Source organism: Lycorma delicatula, chromosome 10 (genome assembly GCF_047948215.1).
Source record: "Lycorma delicatula isolate Av1 chromosome 10, ASM4794821v1, whole genome shotgun sequence".
Lineage (NCBI taxonomy): Eukaryota > Metazoa > Arthropoda > Insecta > Hemiptera > Fulgoridae > Lycorma > Lycorma delicatula.
In genome coordinates, this window is record NC_134464.1 from 93,515,239 (window position 1) to 93,531,924 (window position 16,686).

The 16,686-nt window shown below is 27.8% G+C and overlaps 1 protein-coding gene across 4 annotated transcripts in view; it reads right to left on the reverse strand.

Annotated features, from left to right (window-relative positions):
- DAAM (disheveled-associated activator of morphogenesis-like protein) overlaps positions 1-16,686 on the reverse strand; it is a 618,370-nt gene that overhangs the window by 20,635 nt on the left and 581,049 nt on the right. For all 4 annotated transcript variants that reach the window (XM_075377248.1, XM_075377249.1, XM_075377247.1 and 1 more), the window contains exons 10-16: positions 15,530-15,647; positions 11,654-11,786; positions 11,343-11,469; positions 7,672-7,869; positions 3,467-3,832; positions 1,496-1,632; positions 384-545 (exon numbers count right to left, since the gene is read on the reverse strand). In XM_075377248.1, coding sequence (XP_075233363.1) covers positions 384-545; positions 1,496-1,632; positions 3,467-3,832; positions 7,672-7,869; positions 11,343-11,469; positions 11,654-11,786; positions 15,530-15,647 — 1,241 coding nt within the window. The remainder of the gene's footprint in view (positions 1-383; positions 546-1,495; positions 1,633-3,466; positions 3,833-7,671; positions 7,870-11,342; positions 11,470-11,653; positions 11,787-15,529; positions 15,648-16,686) is intronic.

A 16,686-nucleotide genomic window follows, 5' to 3' on the forward strand; every position in this document is an offset into this window, starting at 1 on the left:
TGAATACAGAGGATGTGGAAAGCATTTGAATTACAACTTCACAAGAGTCTCAGTGTTAATGTGTAATGTGTGGCTGAGCATTATTATTTTGAAGGATTATTGGCACAATGGATTTTTGAACCTGACTACAGACTAAATATTTTTAACATTTGTGTACTGCACAGAATTTACAGTTCCCCAGTTTCCAGGTATTCTATATATAAATATTTTTTGACATCCCAGAGTTTCAGACATACATTAAATTGCAGCTATAGGATGAGGAATACCCTTTTTACTAGACTTGTTGCAAGCAAAAGGTAAAATACATTGAAGAAGTTCTTCATATACCCTTGCTTACACAAAAATTATTTTAAAAAATTTTCCTTTTACAAATGACAACTTACTTTGATATTTCATAAAGAAATCTATCAGCACGTGCTAAATTATCGATTTCTTCTGCATGCTCTTCTAGTAATGCTGCTTCTTCAGCACTAGGTGTAAATTTAAGCAACTGTTCAACCATATCTAACGGCAGCTCATCTCTACTGTCCATACTCATGATGACCCTAAAAAAAAAAAATTTAATTACAACATCGATTTAAGTAACAAAGCTGTAATATCCTCTCTAACATAGTTAAAATTATATACCTTCTCAAATAGTTTCTAAAACTGCAGTGTCATAATCTCAAGGAATTCTTTCAAATGATTTTTAAGAATTAAATAATACTAATAAGATATATTAATACAATCTATTTTAACATGAACTCCATTCATAGCAGTTAATAATGGGAAAGGTGGTGAGTGAAGTTGTTCACGGTCTTCAACATTAGCTAAGTTTAATCTAAATTATTAAAATTAAAAATATTAATTATAATCACAACATTTTTTTATAACTACAAAATAAATTTACCATTAACTGTAATTTGGCATCACCCTGTTATTACAAGGGAAAAAATAATTTAATTTTTTAAATTTATTTATGAAAAAGTGAAGCCATTTAGTGTGCATACTCTAAACCCATTTCACAATCAATGAAAAAAACAATTTCATGTTGCATACTGTAGAAAGATCAGTAAACTGAAGATTACCTAATCTTTAAAGTTTTAAATTCTAAAATATATATATTTTATTTTATTAGATCAATCAAAGTACAGAATAAATATATTTATTATATATTTATTCTGTAGTTTCGTTGATCTGATAAAATAAATATATAGTACAGAGGGAGTATGATTCTTAAAAGAATTGATATATATTTATAGACATACATTCAAAAATATTTCCAAATAATGTAAAATTTCTCTAAACATTGCTTAAGGATTCATATATATAGTACTTCTTTTATCAGACATTACAGATACACCAAATTGCAGGCAAACAAAAAAGTATTTTAAGTATAAAAACATGTGTTTTATAAATATATATATATATTATATAATATATAATATGTTACAAATATGAAATACATATCTTTCAGTTGCATTACTATAATTACTAAATATAAATAACAAATTACTTTGATATATCTTCATCAGACATCTTTAATTTTGACAACAAAATTGTACAGTTTTGAGCACGCCGTCCATCTATCACAGAAAGTACTTTAGTTTTATTCTTCCCCAACTGTCGCAAATCTTCAATTGAACCATCATTCTGAAACAAAAAAAATAAACATTTAATTTCTAATTCAACATAAATAAATGTAAAATACAATAAATTATTACATTTATAAACAATGTTAAAACATTTAATTAAATTAATAAAATATTTTTAACTTCTATTCTTAGATTGTAAGTTTCTAATTCCTAAGTAACAAGAATCTCTTTTAACAATTAATTTACCATAATGTGTTAGTTACTTTTGAACTGTACTGGATTTGGACAAAGACCTTCACGCAGACAGGTAAATTTATCTCAGAAAAAATGCTTTAAATACACACAAAAGTCAAATATTTGCGAGAAGTTCCAATGAACTGTATATAATGATTTTTCTCATTCTCTTTGCATTATATTTACTATTATAATATTATAAATTATTTACATATTTCAGTAATTAAATATTATTATAATACACGATTGTCTTGTCTTGCTCAGTTTTTGGAAATATCCATTGCAATTTCATGTGTAATTCTCAGAAAATCATAGAAAACTAATATAAATTCAAATTTTAAAAAAATCATGTAGGATCACAACCATTAGAAAAAAGCTGAGAATTAAAAATTGACTGTCTAAGCTACTGCTTAATGTTTACATTCAACGAAAAAAGGGTTAAAAAATAATTATGTATTTAGATAATATCTTTAATACAATAATATGGAGGAGTTATGTATATAAAGAAAATAATATTTTTCATTTTTTGGTATTCTCCCCTCACTTGCCATTACAAAGAAATTAAAGGTCAGGGGTATTGTAAGTAAAGCTCAAATATGTTACGGGGTACTAGTTTTTTTTGAAAGAATCGCCAACATCCATTTATTGTAACCACTTGGTGTGCAATTTCATTTGTGAAATTATTGGGGTTTAGTTATTTTTAATAGAAAAGTCATTGGGTTGCAGCCTAATATGTTAAAATGATTTAAACATTCTTCTGGCCAGAAATTGAACAAGCGGATAAATTCTATATTCAATGAATGATGCCAATACAAACAGCAAGGTTATCTGAACAAACCACAATTCTACAAAATCTTTCACGCTGAAATTTTTGAAAATTAAGAAAATTTTATACAAAATGCCTTTAAATTACGATTAAATCGCAAAGTGTACCCAAGATATCTGTTTAAAAAATACATTATACTCAAGACTTGGTTTAAAAATTTTTAAATTATTGAAGTTTATACTGTTATTAACAAAATCCATTTCAGTTTTTATACTCTGTTTAAGAAAAAAAAACTATACCACAAACCATCTTATAGATCTTTTTGTATAAAGTATTTTAAGATCATATCATACAGTCCATTAATAAAAAGTGAAAGCACAATTACCAGTAAACCTATAACATTACATGTAACAAATGATGTTATTTTAATGAGAAACAAACAGCTTTGCTGATGTAGTAAAAAGTGTTCCTTAACAATCATAGCTAGTTCGGCAAATGTAGTAGTTGATTAGTTACATCATCTTTTGCATTTTTTTAACATTCAGTAATCAAAACTACAATGGCTAAACATTATCATCATCATCAATGAGATAAAAATCTTGAGTAATTTGTTTTATATTAATAATTTATTTGTAATACATTGAAATAATAAAGCCACTCACGTACAACATTAGGATAAAACATAAAATGTGTGAAATTATGCATATGTCCATAGGCTCTAGAGAGTTGAAGGATTTTCAAAAACATTGAAAACAATATTACAATAAAGATTGTAAAGAGTTCAAATGACTATACCTGTGAAATCAATCTGTTAATAAATACAATAATGTACTGATTACAATAATCAAATAAATTAAATAACAAAATATTTTGTAAAATCTTGTATACTTACTGCAACTCCATTTTTCTGATATGCACAGAATAATCTATCGATATTTTCTAATTCCATAGCAGTATATAATTTGGTGTCATCTAATTCAGTCCAAATAGTTCCATTAACTTTGGTATCAGGCAATTTTGACCAATTGAAAGACTTTAATGGATTTGAAGGTTGAGGTACATTTTTGGTTTGTGCAGGTCTTGGAGGGGCAAGTGTTTGTGGTGGACATGGTGCAGATGGAGGAGGAGGTGGACCAGGTGCAGGTGGTGGAGGTGGTGGGGCTAAATTTGGCATTGAAGGTGGAGGTGGTGCAGGTTTACCAGTATCTCGATTCAAATCCAAACCATTCTCGAATCCAACTCTTCCAAGACCAACAACCTATAAAATAATGATTAAATTAAAAATTAATTAATAAAAACTGATCTACTTGCAACATATATCAACAAAAATGTAATTACAATAAATTGACAATAGAAGTATCATAAAAATAGTAACAACCCAACTTAAGAAATCGCCATTTTCTAAAACAACCAAATATAAAATTTTAAAATATTTACAGATGTTAAACCTAAAAATCAATATTTGTATATGTAACCTTTTTTTGTGTAACATAACTCACTGATTATGAGTCTATATTCATAAAGTCAATCCAAACATGGTTTTTCTTTTCAATTTTACCATATTGTTTTCTGAATTTACTACAATATTAATTTTCATAAATAAAAATGTACCAGATGTCAAAAAAATGATTGCCTATCATGTAGTCCACTTAAACAATGATATGGGTGGGGAAGTAGATAACCTATAAATAGAATGCACAATTATTCTTCCAGCAGATGACATTTTGGTTTCTTTTATTTGGTACAGCCCCAGAGTGTCGACCCTTTTAGCCTCCCTGGGCCACATTAGAAGAAGACGAGTTGTTTTGGGCCACACATAAAATACTTTAACACTAACAACTGATGAGCAAAAAAAAAAGTAGATATAATTAACATATTTAAGTAATTTAAACTTCATTAAGTTGTGGTTTTCTTTATTTTAAAAATAAATGATAAGACAGCAACATGAAATTAATGTCTAATGTTGTGAAGCTAGGGATATTATTTTTTGAGAAGGTATCTTATAAAAAGTCAGTAATGAGACATGATCGAATTACTCTAAGTTGAATGACAGATTGCAGCTATATTAGTTCCATCAGGCAAATAATATGTTAAAGAAGACTGAGAATGGAGACAAACATTTTAACAAATATCTAAAACGTTGATTTTTACCAGAAAACTTGAAACCTGTTCTCAAATTTCTGTATAAAAGCAAGGCTGCGTTTTTCTTGTTGTTCAAAGGACCATGTTTAGCCAACCTGTTGCAAAAAACTGTTTGTCAAAATTCATAAAACTGTTTGTCATAATTTGAGACTGCCGTAGTTTCAATTTCATCTTAATCATTATTTTTTTTGTTTTTGCTTTATGAATTAATTCCTAACAGAAGCTTACAGAGAAGCTTGAGAGTGGAAACATGGACGTGGAATTTTGTAGCACATGAAAAATGCGATGCCTGAATGGGATTTTAACCCAGGACCCCTGGATGAAAGGCCGAGACGCTACCACTCTGCCACAGATATCAGAAATCTTATAGTTATTGGCAATTATAATTTGAAACACTGCATTGATCAGTACTTAACATTGTATAATTACTCATTTAAATAACGGTCAAGCCTACTAAAAATGTCAAATCTGTGAGCCAATTTTCATCGTCAAGTTCTGGCATAAATTTGGTTTTTGATTCCATAAATGATTTGATTTCATTTCATAAATCATAAAATCTTTTCAACATTTTATCTCAATTTAACTCTCTTAGTTTTGAAAGTAAATGTCCCCATACTCAACATTCATATATTTAAGGAATTCATGGAAATGGTGATGATTCCATCCCTTGGCCCTTATGAAATTTACATCTACATGACATTATCAATCTTAAAGGCTTTTGCACATAAATTTTCTTGGTGTACTATGCAGTGATATTCCATCATATGTAAACTTTGGGTGGCAGTTGGATTGTCTTCTATTAATTTTACATGTCCATCTCTTTTCAACACTCTAGATACATGTTCACAATGGGCAAAAAAAAACAAAAAATAAAAAAAATAAATAAATAAAAAATAAAATCGCTTTACTGTATTTCTTACCGCTTCATATAAATTTATAGAAAATTCAAATGATTTCTTTTCTGAAAATTCAAATAATTCAGTCAACCTAAACAGCAATTCAAAACAACCTAACCATCTAAACACAATATACAAAATCCTTAACTGACTTTTGTTATTAGATTTTAAGAGTACTGTTTTTAAAGGTTAGGTTGTTTTATATAAACACAATATAATATTTTTTCAGCTTCCAGAATTAGAGCACAGAATTAGAGAAACACTCTCTTACATTTACTTTTTCTACTTCATCAAAACACTTTCGGGTCCTAAACTCATCTACACTGATATTTTTTTACAATTTCACAATAACTCTTATTAGCTTTCTACATTTTGTAAAAATTGTTTGTTTAAATTAAAATCAAATTTAAAAAATGTTTAAAGACATTTAAAATAAATTCAGGACAAATATGAAAAAGAATGAAAAAGTATTACAATAACTATTAATTTATCATACTTATCTTTGTATACTAACTTAATTTTAAAAAGAATGCCCCCATCAAATTCTGTTTGCAGATTGCAGATTTATAAGGTTGAATTCACATTTATTATATATAATTTATTATTTATATATATATATATATATATATATATATATATATATATGTACACACACACAGAGAGAGAGACACACACACACACACACACACACACACACACACAGACACACACACAAACACACACACACCACACACAACACACACAACACAACACACACACACACACACACACACACACACACACACACACACAATTTTTCTAAAATTTCCAATTTTTTATTGCTAATCTTCAATATTTACTTTTTTGACCATTTCCAAATAATCTTCTAAACTAGTTGCATTATGATTATCATTTAACAAATGATCAGCAACATTTGGGAAATGTTGCTGATTAAAAAATCTTTCTATTTTTAAATGATCTACAATGTTCATTAAATCTATCTTTAAATGATCTATTTGTTTTACCAATATATTAGGTGTTTCTAAAATTGTGGGCTGGCTATACTTTTTTGGATTTTACTTGTTAAATTAAACAAAAATTATTCTTCGTTCTCCCCCTAACCACCATTTTGTTATTTTTATATAAAAATTTATATCTCAAGTTCAGATAAAGGAATCACATTAATATTTTGCATGCATCTTTGTAATAAAGTTTTAAAATTAGCAAAAAATCAGAACTTAAATACAGTCGCAAATTACAGAATAGCAGCCATGCTTATTTTTCAATTCATTATATCTCCATAAATATAATTTTTTTCTAAATGTACGTTATGTATGTTTGCTACAATATTAAGCCTTTTATTTTGAACAAAATTATATTTTATGTTTTAAAATCTCTGAAAAAATAATAGAGTTATGGCAGGAAAAATGATGTAATTTTATGCCGTTTTCATGTCCTTCACTTTTTATTCAATTGAATTGAATTGAATATAGATATCATGAATCGAATACATTATATATTAGAAAACTAAATCTCAAGAATCACTATTTACAATTTAAAAAATATTTCTCAAATTTTTATACACTTTTTCATAACTTAGAAAGAGACTCAACCTATAGATTATATAAACTAATTTATCCCCAGGAAAATTAGTATTATAAAGATTAGTAGATAATTTTATTCTACCAATGAATCTTCAAATTTAACATTTTATAAAAATTTTAATTTACTTTTTCAAATTTTTCATAAAACGCTATTCAGAAATCATTGACAAAACTATTATATTGAAAGTGACATGGTTACATGATAACATATAATTACTTTATAATCTTTACATGATAATGTTAATAATATTAAATCTTAAAATTACCATAATTAGTTGTTAAGATAGGAGTAAGAATGAGACTATAAGACAATTCATGTAAATCTGAAACTGACATACAACTTCAGAGGTTACCCTAATGAGGTTACTTCTCTTAATTCATCTACACAAGCGTTAAAAACAGCTGAACATTAAAAATAATTAAAATTAAAAAAACTCTTAAATACTTTAAAGAACCATAATTCTAAAAACTGATACCTTTGCATCATCAGGTAAACTTCCAGAACTGAGTAAGGCTTCCAGTCGTTTTCTTTCATTTTCTTCATATAAGGCTCTATGCTCTAATTCACCAGTTTTATCCTCTAATTCTGAAATTTTCTGTCTTGCTTCAAGATGTGCAGCAGTTTCCTTCTCTAATCTTTCCTTAATTCTTAATAGGCTTGCTTCAATATCTTCCTATGAAGAAAAAAATTGTAATAAATGATTAATTAAATATACACTCAAAAGAATTACTATAGTTCAAAATAATGTATAACAAAATTGTGTTTTATGCCAGCTATTTTTTTTAATAAACTATTTTACTTTTTGTATTTTACATTATTTTATTAATTAACATAAAGAACATGTGTATGATTTATTATCTTATTGTTTATAATTGTTAATTTAATTATCTTGTTAGAAATCATGAGACCTTATAATTAATTGGCTTTGAAATATTGGCCATACACCAAAAGGTATAAGGTATAACTGAATAAGGGGGTGGAATCTACCTTCAAAAACAATTTAAAAAATTTTTTCGGCAAACAATTTTTTTTTCTTCTGAATTAAGTTAATCTCTATTCTTTGCTGAACAAGTACATGTAATATTTTTAACCTGTTTGTTGTTTCTGTTAGAAAAAAATATATATGTATACATAAACAGGTTGTCCTGATGCAGTTTGTTGTTTGTAATATCTGCTACTTGAAAACTATAGAAGATATAAGTATGATTTATATACCATTTTGATGGGGAATTCTCATATTACAATATTTCCCTATGTGTGGCAAAAAACATCTGATTTTTCATAGCATAACGACTGATAAATACGTTATTTTTCATAATTTTGTAAGTTTAGTTGTGTAAATATTATAAAGTAATTAATACGTCCATTTTATTGTAGTAATAAGGCCACGAGTAGTGAATTTCTGTATCACTTATATGGTAATATTTTAGGTTAGGTTTACTAACTACTAGTATGCAACAAAATTCTTCATTGGTTATATATTTCTTATTGTATTTATTTCATTTTCATTATTTTTAAAAATACCTCCTACAACATGAGTGCAAAAAACGATAAAAGTAAAGTGCTGCTTCAGTAAAACAAAAGAATTACTACAGGCCAGAAAAATTAAATTTGAAAATTCCGAACTGAAGCAAACAGAACAGTACATCAGAACCAACATCAAATACTAGTAAGGTCAGTGCAGATGATAAAATGTGTTGTTTATATAACATAAGATTTTGTATTTATATTATACAGAATTCAAAAAGGACTGAACAGCCAATAAAAATATTTGTTAAGGTTTCAATATTAAGAAAACTGAAAAAGTTGCTTATCTGACATGTCGCATTACTAACATAGTGTTTTCTATAAAATGTATGTATGTTTTGCTGAGAATTATAAATTTATACTGTACCACCCATGAGAAAGCTATAGTGAATGAAATTGATCCTCCAAAATCACCTGGGTGTAAAGCTTATGACGTAAATACAGAAACAGCAATAACATTTTTGTGTAGGAGCAAGGGGTATAGTGGAGTTGAAATATTTTGAATGTTTACAGAAGAAAGTTTCTGGGATTCAGAAATTGGTGCATTCTAGGAAAAGAGTCAGAGATTTTTATAAAGAAATGGTGATTCAAAGCTGTATCCACATTTACAAGAATTTTATGCTTATGGGAGTCATCCAATAATGAAGGGAGATCACATTATCAAAATGAATTGTTACAGCACTGCACAAACTAGTTGAAACATTTAATAAGCAGAGTATTACTTTAGCCAGTAAGACTTATGGTAGTTTGAGAGTAGGTACTATTAACAAGTTAACAGTATACTATAAGAAAGCAAATTTAGATAATGTCAACAAAGATATTAACTCTGAAAAAGTCAGTTTTAGCTACCCTTCACCATTGCGCATATACTGATGAACTATTTCACACTAAATGTCTCCCAGAAGAAGACGGTTAGTGCTTTTACAACAAAGCTCAGGTATTTTAAAATATACCTGAGCCACATCAAAAGCAAGTAAAGGTTGTCAGACAGTAAGTTATTAAAATGTTGTATCAAAGGACAAACTCAGAATGCAAACAAAAGCATTATAAAACAAATGCTCAATAATTGTATTTAGAGATGTTGCAGCAAAACATGATGTGCTTCAAGAAAAAAAGTTGAAATAGCTGTAGATGAAGGAGTTTGAGAATTTAATTTTGGATACAGTACCATTTTAAATGGTATGAATTGGCTTATCTCTGAGAAAATAACTGATGTTATTACAATGGAAAGTAAAGTGATGAGCATGTCAGAAGAGTTTCAAAAAAGAAGAAAGAGGTTAAGACATCAAAAGATGATTGAAAAAGAAAGAAGATGAGAGCCTCAAATATGCAGCAGGGAAGTTTTAAACAGTATGGTGCATGATCTGAAAGGTTTGCTATTTTCTTATTTTAACAAAATTCAGGTATCTTATTTTTAAAAAAAAATATTCAGTTGCTATGTAATAGTTTTCTAGAATGCTCCTTACAAATCACAAAACTGAGTTATAGTTTGAATAAAATATCTGTAAGATTATATAATTCTTAATATAGCACTGTTTTTCCAACTTTATCCCCTATTTTAGAGGATGGGAGTAAATTTTTGAAAGTTTGTATATTTTTTTATTGCTTTTTAAGCAAATAACTCTGATTGTGATATGATAAAAAATCCATTACTACTATATAACAGCAAAAGCAATATTTTGAAGGTAGATTCTCCCCATAAGTAGATATACCAGAGAAGAAATGAGATTATGAATCTCATGTTCTAGGAAGGGAATAGAAGCCCTGTGATATTTTATAAGAAAACCAAGTAACTAACGATTTATTTGGCCTGTACATCAAAATCTTGAAGTATAGACTTTATTAGTGTTTTGTACTGCACAGGTGAAAGTAATGGAAAAATATAGCTCCAACTTCTGAGGAATTTTATTCTTTATGCATCTTATATTCAAAATAATAGTCTCCCTCTTAGGTACAGTTCTTCAATTGAATCTCCAGGTAATAGATACTTATGAAGAAATAAATAGAAAAAACCTTTATATTCTTACAATACTCTATAATATATTATTATCTATATTTATACCTCAAGTCTAAACATAAAATATCAGCAATTTAAGAGCGGCGAGTTAAATAAAATGAGAAATAGTAGTTTAATGTTAGACAAGGGAATTCAGCAAGTATGAAGGAAAGAAGAGTAATCTTTGGTCAGAAAATGTGGAAAACTGATAGATTATGTAACAGTGAGGCAGATATTTAAACATAATTTTTCATCCAGATGAAGACATATCTTGATTACAATTTTAATAATGATGTGCTGTAGTTGTTTAAAAAACTGAAAAAAGAAAGGGGAGCAAGGAAATGGATTACATACAAAAACAGTAAAAGAGAAGGATTTAAAATTAATGTTCAAATAAACCAAAGAAACGGACTCAGAAGTTTCTATAAGAAAACTCTTCTGACAAGAGGCAGTCCCCCCTCTATGGTTAATTGTCCCTTCTCCCTTCCTTCTTTCCTTAAGAAGTAATTACATACTGTAACTTTGTATTGTTTTTATAGGTAAACAAATATGATATGAAACAAAAGTTTTTAACAGTTGAAAATAAGAACCATATTTTTTTTCTTTTAGCATGAATACAGTACCTTTTCTTGCATTCTGAGATCAAGTTCTTGCTCTTTCTTCGCGAGTTTTGTTGCCATTTCTGTATTATCTTTTTCAAGTTCTTCTGCTTTAGTTCTTGCAGCAACAAGTTCTTCTTCTTTGGCTAACCTAAAAATTAGAAACATAACTCTAATATCAACAATATAAAAAAATGTAAAGTGAAAATTACATTTTCCTAGGCAGATAAATTTATTGAACTTTCTTGACTTAATCACTGCAAACTATGCAATAAAAAAAATTGAGGAAAGTTGAATAATATATTAAAAAGTAAATTGTAACAAAATATACTTACAAATGAACAAGTTCCTTGACATTTATATTTAAAGGTGAAACATCAGGATCAGAACCACTTTCAGATTGTAGAACAATTTGTTGGGTTATTCTATCAAACATTAGCCAGTGTTGTGGTTGACATCCATAATCCACTAAAAAGTAAAATAACATAAAAAAAAATTATAAATTAAAACTGCACATCATCATCTTTAATTAATTTAGCCCTCATTTCATTTATTAACCCTTTGCAGTTAATAAAATTACCTACAGGAACTTACATATAATAAAATGTCAAGAAATTTATCTGATTAAAATTTAATCACTTAATATACACTGCCCCTCATCTAAATTTCTCTCAAATACTTACCAGTATATTTATGACATATGCAGAAAAATACAATAATTAATTGTCTTGTTAATGTTTATTGAATTTTCATCAGTATGTTTTATCAATAGTTTGGTAAGAGTGTAATATTTTGTGTAATAACTAGAGAAAAATATTCTTATAAAACTTTTATTGTAGTAGAGTGCATTTTAGAAATAAATCCATGTAATCGAAATTATAGTAAGCTTCTCATAATAATAAAAGCTCAAAATCTAGGAACAATTCCTGCTAAAATAATCATGTAGTACAATGTATTAGGCCACCTACTTCATCAAAAGCTATTAATCCTTTCCATTAAAAATCATCTGAAATAACTCTAAATGTATAAGTATAAGATTACTTTTGTTCACAAGAAGCATTTTTAAATATGTTACTACATTTAGGTTTAAGTAATGAAAAATAAGTGCTATGTAGTCATTAAATAAGTATTTACTTCTTCCTTCTCTTGATGGTTTGATTAGAATGACGTTCTCTTTTAATAGAACATATTCACTTACATTTATGAACAGTTAAAATTGACCATAAGCTCAAAAATATAACCGTGTTCTGTAAATATATGTTTAAAAAGAAGGACATGTTCTATTTCTCTTACACATTATTCTGTCTAATAATGTAATATATAATGACAAATGATACAACCAGTAGTTATGCAACATATGAATATAAAATTAAAAGTACAATAGCTTTCTTAGCAAAATCATATAAAATGTATCGGTAGCTACAGAAATAGATTGTACTTATTTCAAAAATAATCTGCAACTCAATTATGCTACCGATTCAAAGACAAACAATTTTTTACTAGATGAGCCTGCTAGGTACACTATCTATTAGTAAGCCATGTTAATAACTAAACTATCAACAATAGAGCCATTTTGATTAGAATTAGGAGCATAAAATTTAGCTACTAGAAAATCTGTAAATCTTAGAAATGAGCATTTTGCTAGGGGATGAATTATATTATATATATAAAATATATTCAACTTTACCCACTGACACACCTTATTTTTTCATACAATCTCTACAATAGCGTTTTCGCGGAAATCCGCATCTTCAGTTGTATATTTTTTTCTTTTTATAAAATATTTAGTGTTAAATTACATATTAAATTCAAAATTAAAAATTAAAGTATAATAAATTAAAATACATAAAAAATTAAAATATAAAAACGAAAAAAGTAAAAAAAAAAGAAAATTTTAAAATTTATTAAGGGAAGTATAAAAATGTTAAAATTATTAAAATTAAAATTACATATAAAAATATGATGTCAATAAGTATTATAAAATAAAATAAAAATACTACATGTGTTTAGCCAGCCAATACTATAGTAATGAACAATTAATTAAATGATTTATGTACTATCATTATTCGAAAAAGTGTTGCTATCTATTGCAGCTCTTATAAGTGTGTCATCCTCAAATTCTGTTTGTAAGCTGATCAAGTTAAATCCCCTCATATTTATATATATAAACTATTTCTCCAAAATATCTAATTTTTATCTCTCCTTTCTTAATCTCCAATATTTCCTAATTATTATCAGTAACAGAAATAAAATGTATATTATTAATGAGGTGGTCAGCAACATTAGAGAAACCCAATTTTTTATTTTTATATTATCTAAAATGCTCATGAAATCTGGCTTTAAAAGTTCACTAGTTTTACCTTAATAAATACGATCACAAACATAAAATAATAATAAAAATCTGACACACTTTTTCTGATAATATTACATAAACATTTAATTAATTGTTCATTACTACAGTATTGGTTGGCCAGACACATGTAGTATATTATATCTTATTCTATTTATTTTATTTAATTTTAAAATACTTGACGTCATATTTTTTATGTAATTTCTAATTTTAATAATTCTAACATTTTTATTCTTCCTTTAATAATTTTTTTTAATTTTTATATTTTAATTTATTATAGTTCAATTTTTAATTTTTAATTTAACACTAAATATTTTATAAAAAGAAAAAATCTAAAACTGAAGATTGATAGTATTTTAACTTCCGATTTTGAGAACTGAATCCGTCACTAATTTTTTAAATCTGATCTCAAAATCAAGCAATAATTTTTTATTTGTTTTGTTAGTGACAAAAAAATTTCCAAAACAAAATTTAATTATGTATATCAGTATTATTATAAATTTCTTAAGTGAAAAAATAAAAATTTATAACATCAAATGTTTCTACCAGTCCTTTTCTAATTAGTACTTATTTAGTACGATAGCTGCTAATATAGTAAGAAGAAGCTACTTCAGTTTTTCTTATTTTTTGAGATAATGCAAAAGCAAAGAAGGGCATAACTTTACTGACTACTTTTGACATTTGTTAACCCTTTGCAGTTAGACAGTCAGTATTACTGGCCACAGCCAACTCTCAGTCAGTTTGGAATATTTACGGCACTACCAGTGCTCACAGCTTGGACAGCCAGCAGGACTGGTTGCTTACCTATCATTGTTGGCTCGGCTGCCATCTTGACTGCTCTGCCCACCAGCTCAGAATCTTTTTTTTTATTCATTCCTAAATATTTACATAGGGCATTTAATTTAAAAAAAACAATGCCAATATTTTGAATAATTTTTTTATTGATAAATAAATAATGGCTTAACATAGTTTGATTAATTTTTACTTTACTGAATATAACATAAAATAATATTTGAAAGAAACTTTGTAGTATAAGAAAATCGTCCAACACATTTGTTTAACTTGCTAGCTAGATTGTGGTTTATTTTTCAGAATGGTATTTTTCAAAGCATTCACCTGTTTCTGACAGGTCTTGCAAAAATATTTTCTTCATTTTCTTTCTCCTTCAGGTCTTCTGTCACTGCAAACAGTGCAGTCTTTTGTTAAAAGACTGCGCTGGGAAATGTAAAAAAAAAAAAAGATAAGGAAACAAATACAGAGTTAGTTAAAAGGCTGTCTGATAAGTTACAGCAATAATCACAGAATACAAAAGAAATACACTGTTTCTATAGCAATATATGTTGCCAGTGGTCAGTATTGCTGGCCATCTGGGTGTTCAGGGGATTTTAACTTGGCCACTACTGCTGGCCATCTGAGCTGTGTGAGGAATGCGACTGTGCAAATAATTCTGAATTGACAGGTAAAATGGCTACGGCCCGTACTACTGGCCACCCGACCACAGTGGACTAATGTTAAATACATTATCCGAACACAAAGGGTTAATATAATAAACATACTGTTACAATTGAAGCTCTGAGTACTTAAACTATGAAGAGGATGATGAGGAACATGTTAATAGCAATACCCCTAGTTATTCACTTTACAGAATGTCTGTTAACTGTCAACTTTTAAAAAGAGTCTTTTTCAATCTGTTAGCAGCAGTTACCATCTTAAAAGCAGTTGTAGTAAAAACAGATGTAAACACTTCCTGCCGCTTTAGTATTGACACATTCCATTTTTTTCCAAATAGTCAGAAATCACAAGTCTTCAATTTCAGACAAAAAGAATTTGGATAATAAGAAAAAGACAAGCATGTACTTACATGGCAACAAGAGTAAATGCTGTAACAATGATAGTAAATGTGGAAACGCAGCTGTATGACTCAACTTTCTTCTTAACAGATCAAACATAGCTGTACTACTTGTGCTATCAACTTGATCCTGAAAATACATACATATATTTTTATATTTATATTACTTGTATATATTGAGCTGAAGTCCCACAGCCGCAAAAATAAATTATTTATTACAGTAATTACTAATGGACAACTAGAATTTTAATGATAAAATATATACACGCGCGCGCGCACACACCCATATATACATTGAAACTTCCCTTAATGGATACTTCCCAGTAACATACTCCTCTTAATTCTAGACACTTTTAGATTTACCGGCAGTTTCATACTGGTATTAATGGATAAAATACTTCTAAATAATGGATGCAGACAATGAATTTATTTATAAAAACTGTTCAATCAGTTCTGAAAAACTATCAGCACAAATAAAAATTGTAATGTTTCTTTTTTTATTTTATACTCAGTGCAACAAATTTGTTTATCTCTTGTGAATTGCACCACTTCCCTCCCACCTGGACATTGATGTTAAGATTAGTGTTATTCGTCATTTGTTGTGCAAGTGTATACTGTACACTGAACACTTGTAATATTTTTGTTACGGTATATTACTCTATTTTTTCTTATAATACATTAGAATTTATTGAATACATTATTAAAATTTATTAGAATTTATATCTTTTCCACCAAAATACCACTGCAACATGTCAACCGCTTGATCAGGAGATCATTCAGAACTTTAAAATTCAGTACAAAAAAAAATTGTTGTACTTATTTTGAACAATGAAAGTTACAGATGCTGATGAGCTTTCTAAGAGCATTAGTGTGTTGGATGAAGTTTTATGGATTTGTATGGCTATAAAGCACTTTACTACTATGACAGTGAGAATTTGTTTCATAAAAACCAGTATGAAAACTCCATAAACTAACTTCAATTTCAACATTGAAAATCTTACTAAACCAAATAAAAATTCTGTGGAACAGAGTGAATTAGAAGAACTTATTGAACCATTTGGAAACTACACAAAGTACCCGAACATTGACAACGCGCTCAATATGGTGGATGTATTGACTGACATCCGTGATCTTGTTGCTGCCACTGATTTAACAACTTCCAAAACAAA